This window comes from Scomber scombrus, chromosome 8, assembly GCF_963691925.1.
Source record: "Scomber scombrus chromosome 8, fScoSco1.1, whole genome shotgun sequence".
Classification (NCBI taxonomy): Eukaryota; Metazoa; Chordata; class Actinopteri; order Scombriformes; family Scombridae; genus Scomber; species Scomber scombrus.
The window spans coordinates 25,491,477-25,512,973 of NC_084977.1; the positions used below are offsets into that span (position 1 = coordinate 25,491,477).

A 21,497-nucleotide genomic window follows, 5' to 3' on the forward strand; every position below is an offset into this window, starting at 1 on the left:
ATATGACTAAAGTGAGACCATTTCTCTTTCTGAATGACACAGACAGATGAATGTACACTTTAACGTCCAGCAGGCTGGATGATTATAATGTTCTCCTATCTGGTCTACCCAAAAAAGGTATAAATCATCTACAGATGATTCGGAACCATACAGTGCTGAGCAAGAGTTGCAAGTAAGATTAGCAAGTTTTGAGATTTGTATGGCGTGTATGTGTTTGTGTGTCTTAGCCCCTTAATGTGGTAGGCAATTTTCAACCCCACCCGCTACACCCCTCCATCAAAATTCAGAAACTTTTTATTGGTTTCCATCATTGTAGCTCGCCTCTGTGATCATTGTCCAATTTATTGACCATGAAGTTCAATCATCTCTCTCTTGACATAAATGACATAAGTGAAACATATCAGAGAGCTTTGCCTTTTCATTTCATAAGCATGTTACTGACTAAAAGGCCAAGAAAATCAACACACTTGATACTTAAACCTAATTAGCATTTGCCATAATGCTAATTGTAGTGAAGCAGTCAAAAATTACAACACATGCTTCTCTTTTAAAGTGAGAGGAACATTCTGGATGACAAATATGAATTATTTTTGTAAAAGAAGCCACTATCTCATCTATCTGTATTCATTATTGTTTTGTCTTCTGAAAATGATGTATGACAGTCTATATATGAAAGAGATAGCAGCTATATAACAGTAGTCCTATCTACAGATTCTCTGGATCCATTGCTACTGTTTCACATCACCTTTGTTTGCCTTTGCCTCCATACTTATGATCTCCACTGATACATTTAATGTGTTTTTGTAGTCCTCCCCAAAGAAGTCTATCTATAGCGAGAGGCAATGTAAAATTGCCATTTATGTTCTCATTGCCTTCCTTATGAAATTCCTTGTTACTTTGGAATGAATTGTACATTGTATATATCCTCACAACAACACACAATTGTAATTAACTATAAGTTATTGGTGTATGATGATGTTGTTAATTACCTGTCGCCCTTGTTTTCCTGGTAGTCCTGGTAAACCAGTCAGTCCTGGGTGACCATCTGGGCCGGGGTAACCACTTAATCCTGTGAATCCAGGAAAACCTGTTGGCCCCTGGAAAATGTCCATAACAGTCACAATGTCACTCAACTTTAAATTCAAACTTGAGCACCATACTGCTATTCTTACAAGAATTCTACACTTCTTCCAAAATCACTACAAAACAAAACAAAAAAATGTTGCATGTATGCAATATAGAGGTGCAATGCTGACCCAAAATATCTGATATTATGAGATACATCAGTATTTGTTTGCAAGGTCTCTGATATATTACAGTCAGTATAAGCTATGATTAGTGCACCATTTGGTCTAGAAACTACAAACTACTACACTTGGCATGCATGCACTATATAAATACATAGACACAGAAGGCTACTGTGGTGTTTTTGAACTACGATGAAATGTTATTTATTTATTAATAAGCATGTCCAGTTCTGTGATGTTTAGATTTCTTCTTGGAATAGCACTTTGGTTAACCATTGTGGTTATCATTAATAATTGTTGGCATTTTACATTCATTTGAAACGCAGTATAGTGATACAAGGCAGGAGAGAGGGTGTGACATGCAATAAGGGTCCCCAAACCAGGACTCAAACCATGGGTTTTCCAGTTATATGGTATATACCTTAACCATTAGGCCACCAGGCATAATGCTAACGTAACAGCTCTTCTGCTTATTCTGACTACCATACTGTTGCTGCTGTAGTGAAAGTATTAAAATGATGGCATTGCTGTGTGTAAAATGAATCTTGCTTTCTCTTTCAATAGTTTTGTGATGCTGACAGTACTTAGCTGTTTCCATTTGTCAAGCTGCATCACTGTCACTCTGTTAATCACACTAAAAAGTACCCCTCATTTTACTGCTACCACTGTTTCTCTATGAGCCGTGTGATGGGTTAAGGTGATGTGATACTCACTTCGACGCCAGGAGCTCCACTCAGCCCCCTTGCTCCTTTCTTTCCCGCTGAGCCCTGGATAAACACACACAAACGAAGAATAAAACACACAAAGGCATTCACAAAAACACTTGTGGTTAAACATCTCATTCGTCCCTCAACAAGGAGCGGAAATTTTAAAGACCATGTCTAATATGAGTCTTATGAAGAACCCGAACCCTGTCAAGACAGTCAAAGAAATATACAGAACTGTTAACTGTATATTTAACTCCTCACATGGATTAAATCACAATCAGGTGTTATGGAAATAAACAGCATGACATGAACTTGGGAAACCTTCAATGCCCTATATTTTTTTAACAATGCTAGATTGAATAAAAACTTGAATATTCACATTTCGAAATCTCACCAAAAGTGTTTCACAACATATAATTTCATAAGAGCCAACACAGGTGAGAGTCTATCAAAACACCAAAGCACAGTACGCAGAAACCTTCCTTCTACTTTTTTATATTTTCTCCAGCCCCTGATAGAGTAAGTTATGAGTCATAGAGAGATATCCCTCTAGGAATGCTTTACCAAAGGCGTTAATCTGAAACAGACATAAAACAGAGCCTAAAACTTTCCAGTGTTTTCTGGCAGACTGTTAAGTTATCAATGTTTCTTAACAGATGGGTCTATATGTTGGATGTGAGGACATTACTCAAACTCAAATTAAACTCAAGCCAAGGGGAATAAATTAACAGACATCGTCCCAAACCGTTCAAACCGGTTATATAATCACTCCAGCATACAAGCAGTTTCATATGTGTGTTGTCTGGAAACCTGTGAATTTTTCACTCATAAAAGTCAAATTTGTTTCCCGAAGTAAATTAAGTTGTGTAATCAGAAGCCCTGTGACAAGGCTGTGGATTTAAATGAACTTGATAGCTGAAGAAAAGCAAACCAGATCAGTTGAGGAAGGCATTCTTTACCAAAAGATACCAGCTTTGATGCCAACTGACTAAATCTTTGGGTGCATTTACAAGCTATTTATGGACCAAAGAACAAAAGAAAAATACCTTTGATAAACATCACTGGAAAAAAAAATTGGACGATCCTTACATTCAGGGTGGCCATGAAAACCATATTTTGCTAGTTGCTCTCCGATACCTTATTCCGTGGTTCAAAGCCTATTCCTACCACCCAGTGTTTTATCTTATGAAGCAAGCAGATTTTCCACCACAGCTGAGCTGAAATGATCAAGACAGAGAAGGAGCCCTAAAGACAAACAGCTCAAAATCTTTGCACCAGCATGCTCATCTGGTAACAAGTAAAAAATCTAATTTTGTGCTTTGGCCCAATGTCTATGGTTGGTATTTCATTCTGGCAGCAAACAAAAGGATTATTCTTCTTCCACAGCGTCAGGTATAAAACCAGCTGAAACAAATCCGACCGTGCCAGTAGAGGATGAACAAGCCTGTGGTGACGAATCTACTGGTTTTGTTATGGGTAAAACCAACATTCAGTACAAAAACAGCAGCATGGTAGTAGAAACACGTTGATGCTGATATCGTCTTATTTGCAGTGAGAAGACCAAGTTTCATGACTTGATGTGCAGTTTGATTAGTGAGCTAGGGGGATTTTCACAGACTCACCAGAGTGCCTATCTCTCCTTTCGGGCCTGGTTCTCCAGGCAGGCCTGGTGATCCCTGATCAAAGCAAGAAAAAAGAAAAACAGTAAGATGTTATGTGATGTATGTTACATGTCAAACTGTGGAAATATTAATACTGAAATTGGTATTTTTTCAGGAAAACAACATTATTGGGATGACACTTGTCAAACTATATGAAGGGACTGAATGGGATTATCCCTCGTTTACAGTGCTGCTTTGTCTGAATCTGTCAATTTGGACTCTTCATGAAGTTTCCCCTTGCACCAACCTCAGGGCACACAAGATAGCTCATAATTTAATAGGCACAATCCAATTTGGAGCAGTCAGTCACACTCTTAAAGAGATAAACCATGATGATTGAAATGACTCTATGTTCTACTCCAGTGCCACTTTTCAGCTAAACATATTTATATATTTCACATATTCAGCCCCACAACCATACTACTGGTGAGGCTCTAAGAACAGCACAGCAGTGTGTTACTTTTTCTTTTCAACATTTCTTATCTTTTAACATCACTGTTCATAGTTAACGTGCTTTGCAACATGCTTGAAATGCATGCAGACATATAGCGACAGTACATATACTGACTTACCGGTGCGCCTGGTGGTCCTACTGCCCCGCGAGATCCAGTGGTACCAATGTGGCCCTGACACACAATTAATATATAATTAAGTTTTTGTGTCTGATTCTTAATATTTATCAGATCAAGATATTAACGAGTCCTAACATGTACATGTTATTCTCCCATTGTTTGCTAAATGAGGAACATTATAACTAAAGCCATGTCATATGTATTCTCATGAGTACAATTACCCTATAAAGGAATAAACCGCTCAAATTCAACAACAGTTTCTAAACCAAGTTTCTCTGTTTGTATGCCATCCAGACAGGCCACAGGCAGCTCTTGCTAAACAGGATCAGCTGTACAAATTCAATACTTGAATGAATTGGAATGAAAGCCAAGAGTGACCAATTAGGGCATTTAAGTCTGGGGAAAGATGACACAAGTGCTAAACAAGAGATCATGTTTGATGACTGTAAACCAAGGTTGGAGCTGGAAATTACTACCCTTAAAACAGTTATACATTTTCAACAGTTTTGGCCATAGTGCTCAATGACTTCATGTGTGTCTTAAGCACAATTCATTCAATATCTCTGCTTTCAACTGTCATCCAGCACACAGAAAGGATACTTCTAAAATCACTTTAAATTACAGTGACTGAGCAAGGTTTTTTGACATTTAGAAAAAGGATGTTTGGAGACCAACTGCATCCATGGGATTCTTATCTTATCTCTTATCTATATTTTGTTATAATGCTATCTAAATACACAGAGTATTGTTATAATCCAGTAAACCAAAGCTGTTAAAAATATATTTTTCTACTTCTTCAAGACATTGTAGCTACAGACCACATAAACAGATGCATTGAGAGCCTCTGAAATCCCCACCAACTGGTCAAAATGAAGTAATCCATATACCAACTTGCTCGTATCCGTCTAGAGAGTAAAGAATCCTGTGCCTGATTTCCACCAGCTGTATTCCTGGGAATTTGGTAATCCTCAACATGTGTGGTCTGGCCTTATTTGAGCAGAGCAGTGTTTCAATGGATCACCAAAATAAAATAACACAGTGGACAAGTACCCTGAGTGGTGACTGTGTGATTTGTCAGACATTGAATTAATGGTTTTGTCTACCTGATATCCTTCATCCCCTGGCTCTCCACGCTCTCCTTGTTCACCTGGAGGCCCCTGTGTAGACACAGATGAACACACATACTGTATATGCATGCTGTCATTTGTACCCACAAAGCTTCGATTGAGCTAGGCAGCTACTTAAAAACAGAACCAAGTCTCAGGATAACATACAAGACACATCTTCAATCGATGTTACCTATGAGTCTGGATCTTTACAGGAGTCGAATGGAAAGGCGTCATTTTATCTTGAACTGTACTTTCAGGCAATCTTGGCTGGGGCCGCAACAAGACTGAGGTTGCCATTGTATTGCTCATGCTAAGTACTGCAATACTGTGCCGACTTGATAATCCAATACTACTCATATTGTAGGCCGCCATCTATACCTGTGTAGAAGTCCAGTAACCCTGATTGTTCATGCTCTGTAGGTCTGTCATATTAGTCTCCTCTAGTGCTGGGAAATATGTTTCAAATCTTATAAGAGTCATTGTACTGTATAACTGAGCTTCCCCAATCTGCTAAGACTCTTTTATATGTCCTGATCCTCTTTTGATATTAGTCTAAGAATGACTTTGTTTTCTTGCTGTGGAATAAGCAGAATCCTTGAGGTGACTTAGGGTGAATAATGCCTCTCCCTGGCCCTCATGGCTTTGTGAAAGACAAAAATGTTCTGTATAAATTCACAATAATGAATCTAGTTTCAGATTCAACAATGTGTTTACCACAGTGTAGTGATTGGACCTCTATTTCTATTATAGGTCAATATAAGAATAAAGACAAAGCTATCCTGAAGTGTAAAAACCCTTGTGACAAACAAAAAAGATCAGAGCCACACAGTTTGATGATAGGGCTCCATATACATGACAGATTTAAGAACAGAAACACTGATACAAAATTGTCAAACGGGTCACAAAAGAAGCAAGTGTACTTGAAGCTAAGATTAGGAGTTGATCAGGAGTTGATCAGGATTAACTTCTATTTCCTGTGTCAATACGGTATTTAAATAGTTTGGAGTAAACAGAGCAAGAAGTGTAAGGGATCAGAAAGTGAGAGAGTTTAAAGGAAAGCAAGACCTACTGGTTCACCTAAGGGCCCTGGGGGTCCTGGGGTCATATTGTCCTCGCCTGGATAACCCTGGAATGGAATGAACACACAAACAATCACACATGCAAACACAGGATTTTGTAACCAGCACTAAAATCATTCAATTTCAAACACTAGTTTAGGTATCATATTACCTTTTCACCTTTAGGCCCGGGTGGTCCAATGGGTCCAGGCTTGCCAGGGTGACCCTAAACACAGAAAGCTGATTAAGCTAACCAAACAGTCATGCTTGTACTGGCGACAGCATGCTTCTCTGAGAATCAGAAGTTCCACTATGAAACCTGTCAGCATATTAATCAGGGTGTTTCATATAAACACAGTTCCTTGTAGAGAAGCTCTTACATTCTGTCACATAAGGATTTGGGTTTTGGCACAGACTCAGAAATCACTCAGCAACCTGTGTAAAGACTGAGTCAGTCTCAGAGCCTATACAGTATACACGTACGTGCACACACACTCACTCAAAAAAGGGACAAAATGAACTTGAGATGCCCTGTTTAAATTATGCAACATAAACTCAATGATGCTGGCACTGCCACAGTTGGTAGTGGAGTTGCCTGGAAAAATTAACTTGTAGACGTCACCATGTTCAATTCCAGCTTTCTCTCTGCTGTGGTAGTTATATGTTTAGTATTTGTAATGTTTTTTTTCATGGAATTTTGTATTCATTGGATAATTAAAAGTGAACAGTAATGGGAAATGTGTGTAAAGTCCTCCTCAAGACTCAAACTCAGGATGTCTTCAGCACAAAGGTACCAAAGGAGGTGAGTTACCTGGACTGAAATGAATTTCAACAGCTACGTTGACTTCAGCTATCTGTATTTGAGGCATGAAGATAAACCAGGAACAGCTCTTTTTACTTTAGCCCATGTCCTTAATTTTAGGGGAATCCAGGGGTTACTAAGTTATCTAGAAAATGAGCTCTGCTTTGTAAGATAAGCACCTGAGGAATGCAGACGTAAGCCAGACCACATACCAATCAGAATTTACTCACCTATCCAGTAACATAATATTTTCTGATCGGAACATTCATCATTTTGTGTGGGTAAATGTGTGTTTGTTGTCTTTGTATTTCAGATGTTTTGAACATTTGCAAACAGTTCTTATAAAACGACAAGTAGGATTAACTCACTGTGTATCCCGGCAATCCTAGTTGCCCTTCTCTCCCCATGACTCCAGGCCGACCCTTAAAGCAATGCAGAAAACACACACACAATAAGTCTATGAATCAGTCCTAGCACTGTTTGTTTTGCTTTTCTACTCTGTTTCAGCTAAATATAACTTTGGCATCAAACAGACACACATGCTGATTAACTCCTGTGTCTAGAGCTGTTTTATGACGGGAATGTAAATCTTTTCTCCACAGCTATCACAACATGGTCTTAATGGTTCGGCTGAGTAGGGAGCTGCCTCTGTCTCCGTAAAGAAGAAAAGAATGGATGCCTTCCTCCCAACTTTCTCTAAAAGAAAGGGGATCATTTGATGCTTTGTGCTGGTAGTTTTAGCACAGGCGAAAACATCTGATTTGTTTTTGTCATAGTGTATGATTGAAAACCTGAAATGCAAATAATCCATGTCATAATTGTTAAATTAGATAATTATGAGTATCTTTAAAATTAAGAGTAATATAAAATTGAATATTAAGTATAGCACATTAAGTATATTAAAGTATTGACAAACACTGATGATAAATACTTTATTTTTACTCCACTAAATAGATGCAATTATCTCAAGTTATTAGTAACAAGTCTACATAGTTGCTTTTACACATAAATCACACGATAATATACATGATGCATTTCTACTACAGGAACTGCATAAGAAGAGGAAACAGCATGCCTGGAGGTTTGTTAAACTTCAATTTTAACAAAAGGACAAACTATATTGTTGAACACAACAAAAACTCTGCTTTGAATCAAAATTTGTTGACATAATAAGTATAGTTTAAATAAACTAATTAGACTAAGGCTGTGTACAAAGTCACTTCCTCAATTTAATTAGTTAGATCCCTGAGTCACACATTCACTACTCCCTATAAAGTAAACACTAAAACATGATCTCATTTTTCTGTAGAAAAGTTACAGTCTCATTTTGGACCGGAGCTAAGCCAGAGGAAAGACACGTAAACTGGGAACTAACTGGTGGGCCTCGAGTTCCTCTGGCACCTTTCAGCCCTGCCTCGCCTGGCTGGCCGTTGTCTCCTCGTGTGCCAACCTCACCAGCAAGACCTGGAGGACCTTTCTCTCCCTGAGAAGAAACAAAATGTCAGTGTGGGAGAGTAAAATAGTGACTCACAACAAGTCAATATGGAGACTCTTCTTTAAATGTTACGGTTAAACCATTAATGACAGCAGGTATCCATTGTGTTGGCTGATTGTCTTTTAGCGAGAAAACAAATCCTTAACAGCTCTAAAGGCTGTGGATCTGTCTTCATTACTTGTTCCAGTTACTTGTTTTCTTCCTCTAAACTTGAGTCACCAAAATTACATTTGACCCAAACGAGGCCTTCAGGCAAATGAAAAAGATGGCTCAGTAGTTCTCTGGAACCATTTGAATGCAGAAGTACCTTGGACTGTGTCCCTCTTCTCTTTCCCGCTATTTGAAGGAAAACATACTTTACTGAAAAAGTGCTGGAGAACATGACCCTTACTTTCTTTCCGTGTCGTCCTCTGTTTCCTGGAGGCCCCAGTTTTCCTTCTGGCCCCTGTAACAGAGGACTCATCAGATGATGACCACACACATTAAAAATCAAGTTTATTAACATGGACATTGATAAATGAAACTATAAACGCCATCCAATGAGTTGTCTCAGCTTTGTGACTTTAATTGACGTCATCCTAATAGGAGACACAATATTTTTTATCCTGTCTCACTTTGTTGCCTGTTGCTAGTGTTCATCTGCTGACTTGCAAACACACAACATGAGGATCTGATATAGTAACTTTTTAAGACAATATCAATGAGTCAGTCATTCAACACAGATTTATCAGCCTTTTTTTTTTTAAACTGGGCAAAACCACTTCCACATAGAGCTTGTTCCTGTGTTATGCCCTGAAGCAGCCTTCCTTCCTGACACTTGTGACCTTCCTGCCCCTAAACACCCACGGCTAGATCTGGCTCTGTATGTCTAAACAAACAAGCACTTAGTGGAGATTTTGACTGACATCCATCAGACATTGGTAAATATCCTCACACTGTGACAGACCCACTAGTAAAAGCTTTTGTTGAAGAGAAGGCTGACCTCTACTGGGGTACATGGGTATTATCTGGTTAAGAGGTAAAGTGTAATCTGCTCTGTAAATTGCAAGTATTTAAAGGTCTAAAGATGTGATTAATTTCCTATAGTATGTCTCAGAGAAAAGTATGTTCACGATCCATCTCTTGCTGGCTCTGTTAAAAACAACCACAGTGAAAAACCAGGTGAACAAGCAAACAGTCAATTTATTTGACCTTTTATTTATCTCCAGTTTTTGGTTTAACTCTGTGCAAATATTTACTTTCTAAGTCAATCAGAAGTTCAATATCTTTGTGTATATCATTTTTTATAAATTGTTCCCAATTAATATGAAGGCTAATTTATAAAACAAATGCTAGTTAAATTTTGAATACATTAAATAAACTTACACGAAAACCCTGTTTCCCAGGCTGACCGGGTGGCCCTGGGGGCCCAGGGTCTCCTTCTGTCCCTTTGTCCCCTGGCTCTCCAATTGGCCCACGCTCACCGGGATCACCCTGAGAAAAAGAGAAGCAGAGATTAGAGAAGCAGACCCACAGGAAAAATAGAGTGACAGTTCAGTTAGAGTATAGTGAGTTTCATATTACCAATAGAGAGAGGTCAATAAGTCAGACAGCCTGTGGTCTTAAAAGGCTTTTATTTTTTAGACATTATTTCTTTCAGTGTTTGAAACTGAGCAGATGATGTACTCTGTATCATGGTTTTATTAGTAGTATAAGACTTGTTTTAACTTTTTAAAATTCCGAACTATTCTTATTGATAAACTAAAGCAAGCAGTGTCTACTAAAATGCACTATTATTGTTGTTAAATGAGAAATACCACAAGAAAAAATATCTATAACTCATTTTGGTTAGAAATTAGTGAGTGTAAGACAACAAAAACAAGTCATTGCTTTATTTACCTTGGGTCCATCTTTCCCTTGAGGACCGTCTTCACCAGGGGGACCAGGAGGACCCTACAAATACGATTACAGCATTGTTTAATGATTTAAGAAGTTCAATAGCAACATGTTTTTCCAGAGACAATGTTCCAGTTACTCATTTTTACTTGAATTATTTTCTTCCAATGTAATAGTCCTTTATGGATCATCTGTAGTAATAGGGACACTGTCTCTGGAATTAATTGTTGCTGTTGATGTTTGTATATAAAATCCTGGGCCAGTAAAAGCAAAACTATTTGCATGGGTAAGTATCACAAAAAAGTACCTTTGAAAATGTTTTAATCTCATGCACTTTCATAAAGTTTATATTAACACAACCAATAGTGATGTTATGGTGTCCTGGAATACACCTGGATATCACCGCATCAAGGTGAGAAAATAAGAGTGTTTCAGAGTGTATTCAATTATTATTTAAGTTCTGTGAAAGAAAATAACATAATTAACTGCAATTTTTGTTGTTGTTTTTTTTAATCAATAAGGAAGAAGTTAAAATTCAGGAGAAGAACGCATGAAGTAAGGCAATTCATAAAAAGATGAGGTAAAAGAGGTAAAAGTCCAAGATCCATGCAAAACTATGTGATGTTAATTCATATAGTGTGGAGCTGTCCCAAAATACAAGACGTCTGGTCTGAGATTCACAAAAATGTTACACAAATCATAGAGCATGAAGTGCCTTTTTCCCAGAGGCTGCATATCTTGGGGCACCCATTGCTCCTTGAGTATCCCCCATTCCCTGATGCAGAATGGGTGCAGACAGCACTGATGCTGGGGCGTAAGGCCTATTTCAGAATGGAACCCCCCCCCCCGTAAATCTTTGGCATAATCATTTAGGTAGACTAGCCGAGCTGGAAGGCCTGTCATACAGACTCCTGAACAGAGTGGAAAGTTTCCATTTGAAATGGGAGAGTTGCCTGTTCAACATTAGAAGGTCAGACTGGGGTGTAGGACAGGGAGGGGCTCAATGATTCAAAGTTCTAGATACATTCCTAATGCTCTCCCTCATTTTCATTTCTGTGGCAGGACACTGGCCTGCATTAAATCTCATCATTATCACGTTATCTGAATTAGCTGAGGGTAAAAGTGTGCTCTTCTTTGGTATTTTCCTGTGTGTTTTTATTTATTTGAGTTACTGTATTTGTTTATCTTTTTCTCTTTTTTGTTGGTTTGTCTGTGTGCTTGCAATGTTTGTTCTTTCAAAATTCCAGTAAAGTTGTTCATCACAAAACCTAAAGATACTTGTGGTTGTGTTCCAGTGAATCCAGTCAGAAAAATGCTGCCTTCACTTAGAGATTATGTGGATATAAAGTGTTGTCACTTCATCATTTTATCCTGTTAGACATTTGTGTGAAACTTGAGTTATGGCCAAAAGTGACCTTGACCTTTGAACATAAAACTTTTAATAATTTCCTCCTTGAGTGCAAGTCATCATTTGTCCCAAATGTAATAAAATTCCCTCTAGGTGTTCCTGAGATATTGCATTCACAAGAATGGGACAGACGTGAGGTCACAGTGACCTTGAACTTTGACCTCCAAAATCTAATCAGTTTATACTGGAGTCCAATTGGACATTTGTGCAAAATTTTAAGAAATTCCCTCAAGGTGTTCCTGAGATATCACATTCATGAGAATGGGACGTGCAGGTGGACAGACAACCCAAAAACATAAAGCCTCTCTGCTAGAGACAGCTATGGCCAGAGGCATAGAAATCCATACCAGCTCATATTACTAAGTTTCTCAAGTTATTGCATAAATATGTTCAGTGACTGCTTCTGCAATGTGTTGTCCAGTCCACTCAAGCTGTATATGAGGAAACTGCCCTGCCATGCAGAGCTGAGGCTGTAGAAAACATAATTCCACCCTAACACAACTACTCCCAATGTTAGCCGCCAGCTATTATACTACTTACCCTCCAAAGGCTGGACTGAAAGAGAGCCTGCAATTTTTCATTAATTTATATACTGTCTGTGTCTTGTTTTTGAAATTAGTCATCAGCAAGAGGTGAAAAGAAAGTAGCTGCAAAACAATATTTTGCATGCTCACAAACTCAGACACACACACACACACACACACACACACACACACACACACACACACACACACACACACACACACACACACACACACACACACACACACACACACACACACACTCTACTCATTCAGCGATTAGTGATTTAATTTCCTCTGCTAAATTATATATACAAGATGAATTGTAAAAATCCCCACTGTAATCACAATTTCAATGACCAACAAACAAAAAAGTGAAAATTTCCCCGGAACATCTGTATTTAGGAGACTGTACAAACAGACAGACTGCTTTACAAATATCACATAAGAGCTCAGATTTCTTCGATCCAGCAAGATCAGAGAATTCCCATGGACATCTAATTTCTTTAAACTCCCTTCATCCATTATGAGGAAGCAAGTACAAAATGCACTGTGGGCCTGATGTTTAAGCAACCTTCTGTCCCGTCCTCAGAAAAGAAAGACGAGACTTTCAACCTACTTAATAGCTAATCAGGCATAAACTATTTCATCGTTCTGCTTTCTTCAGACAGGGGGCTCAGACATCCTCATGAAAGTGAGGGGGAATATATACAACAGGGTTAGATTTACCCAAACACGAGGAAAGAAAGGATTAGTATGTTGTTTAGAGTCACTCACTCTGATTCCCTCCTGTCCCTGCTCTCCTTCAACTCCTGGAGGCCCAGCATCACCCTGCGGGGGCACAAAACACAACACAGGGCTGTCTGGAGGTCACAACACACTGAGGTATGTGCATATAGTCTTTGCACTAAGCATTGGTACTTGAACCTGAAGCAGCGTTAGACTTGGACATTTAGCGGTTGTTTCACTTAAGTGAATAATTATGTGAGGTACAAACTGACTGAGAAAGTTCAAAGCTTTCCACATGGCTGTAGGCTGCTAGGGACTGATGGTTCACATGACAAATGTTTACTAAGGTGTCTAAGGTGTAGAGGTGAGGTGAGAAGGTGGCAAAAAACATGGCCATGGTTTACTGACCTTTAACCCCGGCTCGCCAATGGCACCCAGTTCACCCTCTATGCCAGGCCCACCCTAAAAAATGAGACAGAGAATTAAAGGAATGAATAATGTTCCATTTGTAATTAATAAATATGGATGTAAACTGTGAAAGCCACAAGCACATAATAATTCATTGTCTAATAGCAAAAAATAATTAATGACAAGTACTTCATTTCCTTGCTCTCCATCAGGTCCTGCCTCTCCAGGAGGTCCTTTGGGTCCCTGCATGAAAATAACCACCATAAGATGCCTCAAGCAGAACTATGTCATTATAGGACTTATTAGGTAAACCTGGAATAAAACACCAGAACAGACATAATACACAACTCAAGCATATACTGGCAAAACTAACAGATACAGTTAGATGTTTAACTGAAGCTGAGAGAGCCTGGAGTAAAACTGAAGACCAGCCAAAAGCAAGATGAGACCCATAACACAAACTTTGCCTCTTGTGTTATTGAAAGCTCCACCATCATAACAAATATTTATATCTGATTGTTTGACATTCTTCATGTCCCTGAGGGGTTGGCAGATTTCCAGGAAAATTAGGAACTTGAGGACTAGTTCAAGAAAAGAGACACAATGTATGGAGTTTAAAGGTGTGAGGAACACCGAGGGAAAAAGCTAAAATCAAAGACAAATGTTAAAACAGCTCAATTTCTGGTAATGAGCAACATCAGAGTTTCTGAACTGTCTATTGGCTCATTTCTATCCTGATAGCATCTTCCGCCTGAAACAGCACTGATTCTGGGCACATCATTACTCACATTTACAATAGATATGATCTGATCATTTTTTGAAATGCAGGGTTTGGTTCTAGTTTCCCGAAACAACCATTTCAACACAACAACGTAAGACAGGATACTTACTGGTTCACCCTGGGGCCCCCTCTCCCCGGTGCTGCCAGGAATACCTGGTTTTCCCTGGAGACAGACAGATTTATGAGCTCATTATTATTTTCAATCACTCATTTGTATCATGTGTATACAGAAAACAAGGCTGGGAAAAGCTGGCTTCATCCTACATCCTCTTCTCATCAATATCATTATTACCATGGTAACCACAAACATGTTGAAGTTAATATTTCAGTTTTTCCTCATGCCTACAGACACAACACAGATGCTCTTTGATGCAATACCACAGATTTACTTTCCTGCAACATCAGATCTCTTTGTCGTAGTCCAGACAATGTACTGCCAAGTTCAGACAAGACAATCTAATTTGAAACAGTGTTTAGTGCAACACTGACAGACCAGGACATTACTTTTGCACGCGTGAGAAATACCTCTGAAATAGCTGTGCCCAAATTAAATGAGGCAGCAGTGAATTTCAGTAGCATCAACCATCAGCTGCGGAAGATATCAGTCAACCTGGCTTACATTCACTGAGTAGATACAAGTCAAAAGAAAAACATATTTTCAAATTTGAGTCCTGAATGTGTCAGTCTTGGTAAACAGGAGGAAAACACTGACATGTTCTCACAGTTACGATGTAATGTTGGTGTTAGTAACTTTTAAAAGTGAAAGAGAAAGATTTTACAGAAACAACACTATGTGAAAACAAGACCACTGAAATAATTCCACCTCCACCTGTTTATAATCATACATCTACGAAAATCAAAGCAGGCAGTGTTTTTAATTATCAAAAATAATGAGAAATTGTGAGGAATGAGGCATAATATAAATCTTTGAGGAGTCTTTTTTTCCAGACACAAGATGGCGCTATTACTCCAGATGTGGACCATGGAAATGTTGGGCCTTTCAGCAGCCACTGATGCAGTATTTAAAGCATAAACTGCACTGACACTGCTGAAGAGTAACTGTAGATGCTCTTCATTTAAATAGACTACAGCACATCTCAATATTGATTCTATGAGAAGCATTGGATCAAAGCCACAGCTTATGTAAGCAGCGATTTTTCACTGAACTGCAGGTCAAAACACACACTGACCTGAATCTTACTGCAACCTCACCCCATACAAAAGATCTTAGTAGATGCTTAGGAGGACAAGTTACGACTAGTCATGTGAGTGTGTTGTGTTTTTATATCCATTGGTGTGCATGAGTGTCAGTGTGTTTGAGTGTGCAGAGGGCTATATCTGAGAGTGAGAGCACAGGCCTGCACGTGTCCATGTGTGTACTTGTGCTTCTGTTAAGAGTAATTACAAACAACGCTGAAATGTCAAATGTTAAGCCAATACGTGATCAAAGAAAGTGCAAGGCAGCTAATTTGTCAGTGGAAAATAAGACAGGCCCAACAACTGAGAACAAGTCCAATGCAGCTTAAGCATGCAGGTGATAGAACTTTGTCTCTGACAGGGGATCGCCCTGTCTAAGTCTTGCCATAAATGGATGAAACAAACTGCACTATAAGAATCATACTGTGGATATATAATGTTCATCTCTTGACTATTAGATAGCCCACATGGATCTGCTTTTCAGTCTGTTTTTGATCTGTTTTTGTTTGCATGTTTCTAACATCTGTGGAACATCAGATGTTTTATCCCTCTGCAGATAGAAACCACATCAAAACCACCATAGATCATTTTCTTGATGGCAAAAACAGAAAAAGTAGATTTTGTAGGCAAAGTAAAACTGCCAAATGTCTATGTTTTGTGTAGCACTAACAACACACACTGACATTGTTAGCTGTTTTCTTTGAATGTGTGTCCTAGAGTACATAGTATTCTTTGCTACTGAAAAGACCGCATTTCTCCACAGGGGTTGTTAAAGTTTCAACTTAAAGTCCAAATGAAACGGCAACTCAAGAGTATTTAACTTCCGCATTGTGACGTATTTTCGAGTGAAACGGGATGGTCAGGCAGGAAATAACATTGAAAGGTGGGCGTGTCGTTATGAATCTTCGCTCTGTGTAGCTCTCTAAAAGTTGAAGATTGATTGATGGGTAGATACCATAGATATTATTGGTTGAAACTGGTTGGTTCAATCCTATGTAACCACACGTCATATTTTAATTACAGGAATACAACATGATTGGATATAAAAATGCAAAGAAATTGATTTTTTGGCATATATATATATATATATATACAGTATATATACATCCCGGTGGATGTGATCTTAAAGGGTTAAAAGGTGTTTTTCATTTCATCTCTCCTTTAAATAGAAGATTACTAATAAACTAGACAACATTAGCTCATCACAGATTGGTGTCTGCACTGACGGTCCAGTTTAGGTAACAAGTCTTTATTAAACAAATTTAAGAGATTCTTATAACAATGTTTATGTGATTTGTTAATTATTGGCTGATGTATCGCATTTTGGATGTTTGTAAAAGTATTTTAAAGAGCACAACATGATGCACATTGTTGACAACTGGACATAAGATACAAAGACAGTTTTTATGAAACTGTTCCACTTTACTGGCTTATCTATACTAATAAAACTAAAACCATAAACAGCTAGAATGCGCTACAGTTACTCATTATTTCTCAAATAAAGAGGAAGAAAATGCAACCATGTAATGTTTTCAGTTATGTTAGTATACAACAAACTAATACTAATACTTTATACTTAATGCTAAGCAGATAAACCTAGACACAAACGCACGCACACACACACACACGCACACACACGCTCGCACACACGACTAAGTGGGATGACATGCATGTTGACTATGCCTGTAAACGCTTTTTAGTGTTTTCCTGTAGCAATGAAACTTCCTCTTTGATGACTTCATTGGCTCCAACTCGTCAAGTACTAATTATATATATATATGGCAGGTGAAAACAGGATGTGGAATGTATGAGAGGTTTGCATTGTCCAAAGTGAAGTGAAGAGGATAATTGAAGCTGGAAAACGGAAAATGCATCGGAAGAATAATAATTAGTAAAACATTACTCACAGGCTTCCCATGGGGGCCTCTCTCTCCTGGATTTCCAGCCTTGCCCTTGAAAGAGAGAAATCAATATTTTAATGCTTTAACGTAGGTTGGATCAAACCAACTGATTTTAATTTACTTTGTGACAAATACTGGCAACACATTAATCTGATTTTATGCGTACTGGGTTTTTACAATGATATGTTTATATGCACTGCTGCCCATTTGCAGCCTGCAGTCTGTAAAAAGGGAGCATTCATAAAGGCTTCCTTGTTAGACCCTTTTAACCAGTTGTTGAGAATTTCTCTCAGATGAATACACAACACAGCTGGTTTGACTAGAGGCGTAAATGAGTGAGTTGTCTATCTGGCCAAAAGCCTTTGAATGATTCAGCACTGCAAAAACATTTGAAATGTCTATAAATATTATAGCTCTGACATCAACTTTTTTATGGAGAACATTTTGCATTTAATTGCTTTGCTGATAACAGTGATGTGTTCTAAATAGTTGTGTTTATGATCTAAATGCGCATGTGCAGAGTTTAACGTCAATTAATTTGGTTCCAAAATAAATGTCCATTGTGAAGGTTTTGGCTAAGATTCAATAGTAATGACGCTATGACGTGTTTCAGGGTAAGTTTTATCACCTGATTTATCGCTATAAATGTAGAAACCTTTGATAAGCTATTACACAATAGAATACATCAGTGAGGATGCACATAAATTACAAATATCCACTGCTTTCAACTACATTCAACTTGAATGAACAGAACCTGAAGAGGCACCCCACACAAACACACAAACATACACATGCATGCACATGACAGAGTCACTCTTAAAATGGCTCTGTGAAACCTGTACACTTTTTTTGGAAAGCATCTTTATAACACAAGGCAAAGGCATTGTAGGCTGCAGTTGAACACAACATTAGCTTTTTATTGTGCTATAAGTTTCCTTATACATAGTTATTGCATTTGGGTATAACGTGACACAGAGGCGAAAAGACAAAGACCCACTCTGCAAATAAAATATGATTAAAGGCCCACCAAGCTCTTAAAGAGACCTGGAGGTTATAGTGGGTGCTTGGAATTACATATGGTAATGTCTTTTCCATGAGGCAAATGTGCATCTTGAAAAGGCATGCGTTTGTTATCCTAGATGCTGCAGGATGATGACTTTTTTATGACAATGATTATTGTTGGCTTTGGATAAATGAGGATACACATAAATTTGCCTTGTCATTTGTAAGAGCCAAAGCATTCATCCAGATACTGTATGTGTTTTAACACAAAACATTGAAAGCAACATATGTTTACTTCCTGCTTTTCTCTTTCATAAGGTAGTATGGCAGAAAATGAGTTCAGACAATTGAAAAGACTTAATTATGTTAAGACAACTTACTATGAACCCTGGTTCTCCTTTTTTGCCAGTGTCACCCCTTTCACCCTGTAAAGAAAAAATATGACACAAGGCTTCTTCAGGGGTCACTTAATAAAGCATTCATATGTTTAAAGATGAACTATGTTCAGTAAAGTAAATGTATGCAAACTATTATAATTATACTATCTCCACATGCAGATTTTGTGTCTAAAATTAATGACAGATTTTCCACAAGGTGTTTGCATGTTTACCTTGGGGCCCTCAGGCCCTGGTTCTCCCAGTGGGCCATCTGGACCTTGGGGCCCCTGTGCAACAAAAAAACACTTTAAGCACCACTCAACAAAGAATGAGAAGAAGGGGAGCGCATTTAGCATCAAAGTAATCAGTCTGTATTCTTTCTCTACTTGGGGGAGTTTCCTCTTTGATACAGCAGCCTACCACCCCCACAAACATTGTGGGGCTTTCCTGGTATTGTTGCACCACCACACAGGTAGGGCGACAGATACAAATCTGTTAACTCAAGACCCTGCCCATTCCTCTCCTGTCCACTTTTTCAGGACTCTTCTACTATGAGCCTATCTGTTGTTTCCATCTCGTCTCTCCTGCTTTATATCTCTACCTTTGATTACCCGCTCCTATTTTGTCTGAGCCTCTGGCTTTCATACCCCCGGTCCTTCTAAGGTCAATTTACTCCCTTTTAGCTTCCATACAGACAAACCCAGATTTCTTTCTCTCTCTTCAGTCCTTCCTGTTGTTCATCACTCTCTCCAGTTTTAATCTTTTAAATCTTAAATTAAAAGTCAATGAGACAGTTATTTCTGTTTGTGGGCCATCCTTGTTGGTGTTTAACTGGGTCCTTTTAATAAGTTAACTCTCAGAAGTGAAGAAAAGATGAAAGACATCAGCTTCTGGTCATATGTTTTTATAAATTAATTAATACTGTTGACATTTATTACCTAATTAGTCTGATTAGTAGCAGGGATAATTTAACAATAAACCATGTGTAATTAACTGCAGAAACAAAACCAATCTAACAACTTGTCATCCACAAGTAATAACACACATTATTACACAGGTTAGGAATACTGCACTATGAATGATCATTAAGATGGGGAAGAAAAATCAGAGATAAAAAGGTTACATATGAGGGGAGGAACTCATAATTCAGAGAATGCACTACCTGTTTTCCAACAATACAAGCACTGCTATAAACGTGCACCAGGTTCAACTTTCAAACTAGTGCAGGCGTGTGCCAACTGGGGCAGGTGCACACCACATAATTCAGCTCCAGGATATGACTAGGCAATGAGCTCTGGGGGTTAAATGATAAGAATGAGTGATAAGCAGTGTAAAGATACAAAGAGGGAGATTCTGAGATTACCATAAAGAATGAATGGCACAGATCCATTTGGCTTCTAATGAGGTTAAACTCTCATCATAAAATTGCTGTTTTAAGAATGGATGTGTCTTTTTTTTCCAACATCTCCTCCAAAAACAACAGCTAGAAAGGGAATATCTAATATTAGTTTGAATGATTAGCTTTTGCAATGATCACTTGTCTATGATGGATTGTGTGCCTTGAAAGTGGAGATGCAATGTGGATAAGGAAGAGGAAGGATCTGATAGGAACTACATAGTATTGTACCTCAGCAAGACAGGAAATGCAACCACAAACTGAAATGTGTATAGATTACGGTAAACAACACAAGCCATGGCATGTTAAGTGCTACCATATGTTCTGCTGGGCAAAAGTTAACAAAGGATAAAAGGAAGTGAATTACAGATGAGTGGTGAAGTGTGAGAAGTAGTGTAGTAGTGCATGGGACTCAGATGCTTGTTAATGTTTCTCTCATGTTTTCATGCATTAGCTGTAACAGACACGTATTTAGCCAGAGAGCTTCATTTGTGGCAATGTGGTTCAGTCCCGATTGCTCTCATTAGGTTTCCCACAAGGTGCTGCTGCTTGCAAGGAATCAAACAAAAATGGTTTGAACCTAGTTACTGAACAAGAGAAACTGGTAGATATTAGCCACGTTGCGCTGTAGCCTCATATGACAACACTGAGGAGAAATTGATACTTTCCAGAACAGTACAAAACCATTGACTGTCATGGATAACACCTGGCTGATAACATATGGATAACACGTGTCTTTTGTCCTTGCTGGAAAAAATTAAAATGAGTAACAATGAACAACTTTTAAAAGTCATGTTTACAGACAGAGAAAAGATTATTTTATAAGATAATTAAATTATTAATGCACTAAAAACAAATATTCAAAGCAGTAGATACATTGCTTGGTGACCACTTGTTTTGGCCACTATTCAGGGATATATTTTTGGGTTAAATACAATACAGTTATATAGTATTATTTAATGATCGTCAATGGAGCATGAAAAAAGAGTACAGTATAGTGACCTTTTATTGCTACAGTATCTTTGCTTCATCACCAGGGTGTCATTTTCCTCTCAGCCACACGGTGTCTCACCAGTATTACCTCACCATATCCATTTGAAATTCCCAGAATGTCCAACATGAAATTCATGGGGTTTATTTAACAGTTGTGAATGCACCTATAAAGGAACCTGGGCCAAGTGGAAAGTCAAACACGTGAGTTTTAATTTCTTTAATCTCTGGTTCATGGGAATGGAGCTGTGATGTGAAACA

The 21,497-nt window shown here is 38.3% G+C and overlaps 1 protein-coding gene across 1 annotated transcript in view; it reads right to left on the reverse strand.

The window, feature by feature from the left end:
* Nucleotides 1-21,497, reverse strand: part of LOC133985244 (collagen alpha-1(XXIV) chain-like) — a 48,669-nt gene that overhangs the window by 11,106 nt on the left and 16,066 nt on the right. Inside the window, exons 13-31 of the mRNA XM_062424841.1 lie at nt 19,084-19,137; nt 18,854-18,898; nt 17,478-17,522; nt 14,483-14,536; nt 13,782-13,835; nt 13,593-13,646; nt 13,233-13,286; nt 10,530-10,583; nt 10,017-10,124; nt 9,043-9,096; nt 8,532-8,639; nt 7,525-7,578; nt 6,527-6,580; nt 6,366-6,422; nt 5,291-5,344; nt 4,188-4,241; nt 3,577-3,630; nt 1,961-2,014; nt 990-1,097 (exon numbers count right to left, since the gene is read on the reverse strand). Of these exons, the coding sequence (XP_062280825.1) occupies nt 990-1,097; nt 1,961-2,014; nt 3,577-3,630; nt 4,188-4,241; nt 5,291-5,344; nt 6,366-6,422; nt 6,527-6,580; nt 7,525-7,578; nt 8,532-8,639; nt 9,043-9,096; nt 10,017-10,124; nt 10,530-10,583; nt 13,233-13,286; nt 13,593-13,646; nt 13,782-13,835; nt 14,483-14,536; nt 17,478-17,522; nt 18,854-18,898; nt 19,084-19,137 (1,173 nt within the window). The remainder of the gene's footprint in view (nt 1-989; nt 1,098-1,960; nt 2,015-3,576; nt 3,631-4,187; nt 4,242-5,290; nt 5,345-6,365; nt 6,423-6,526; nt 6,581-7,524; nt 7,579-8,531; nt 8,640-9,042; nt 9,097-10,016; nt 10,125-10,529; nt 10,584-13,232; nt 13,287-13,592; nt 13,647-13,781; nt 13,836-14,482; nt 14,537-17,477; nt 17,523-18,853; nt 18,899-19,083; nt 19,138-21,497) is intronic.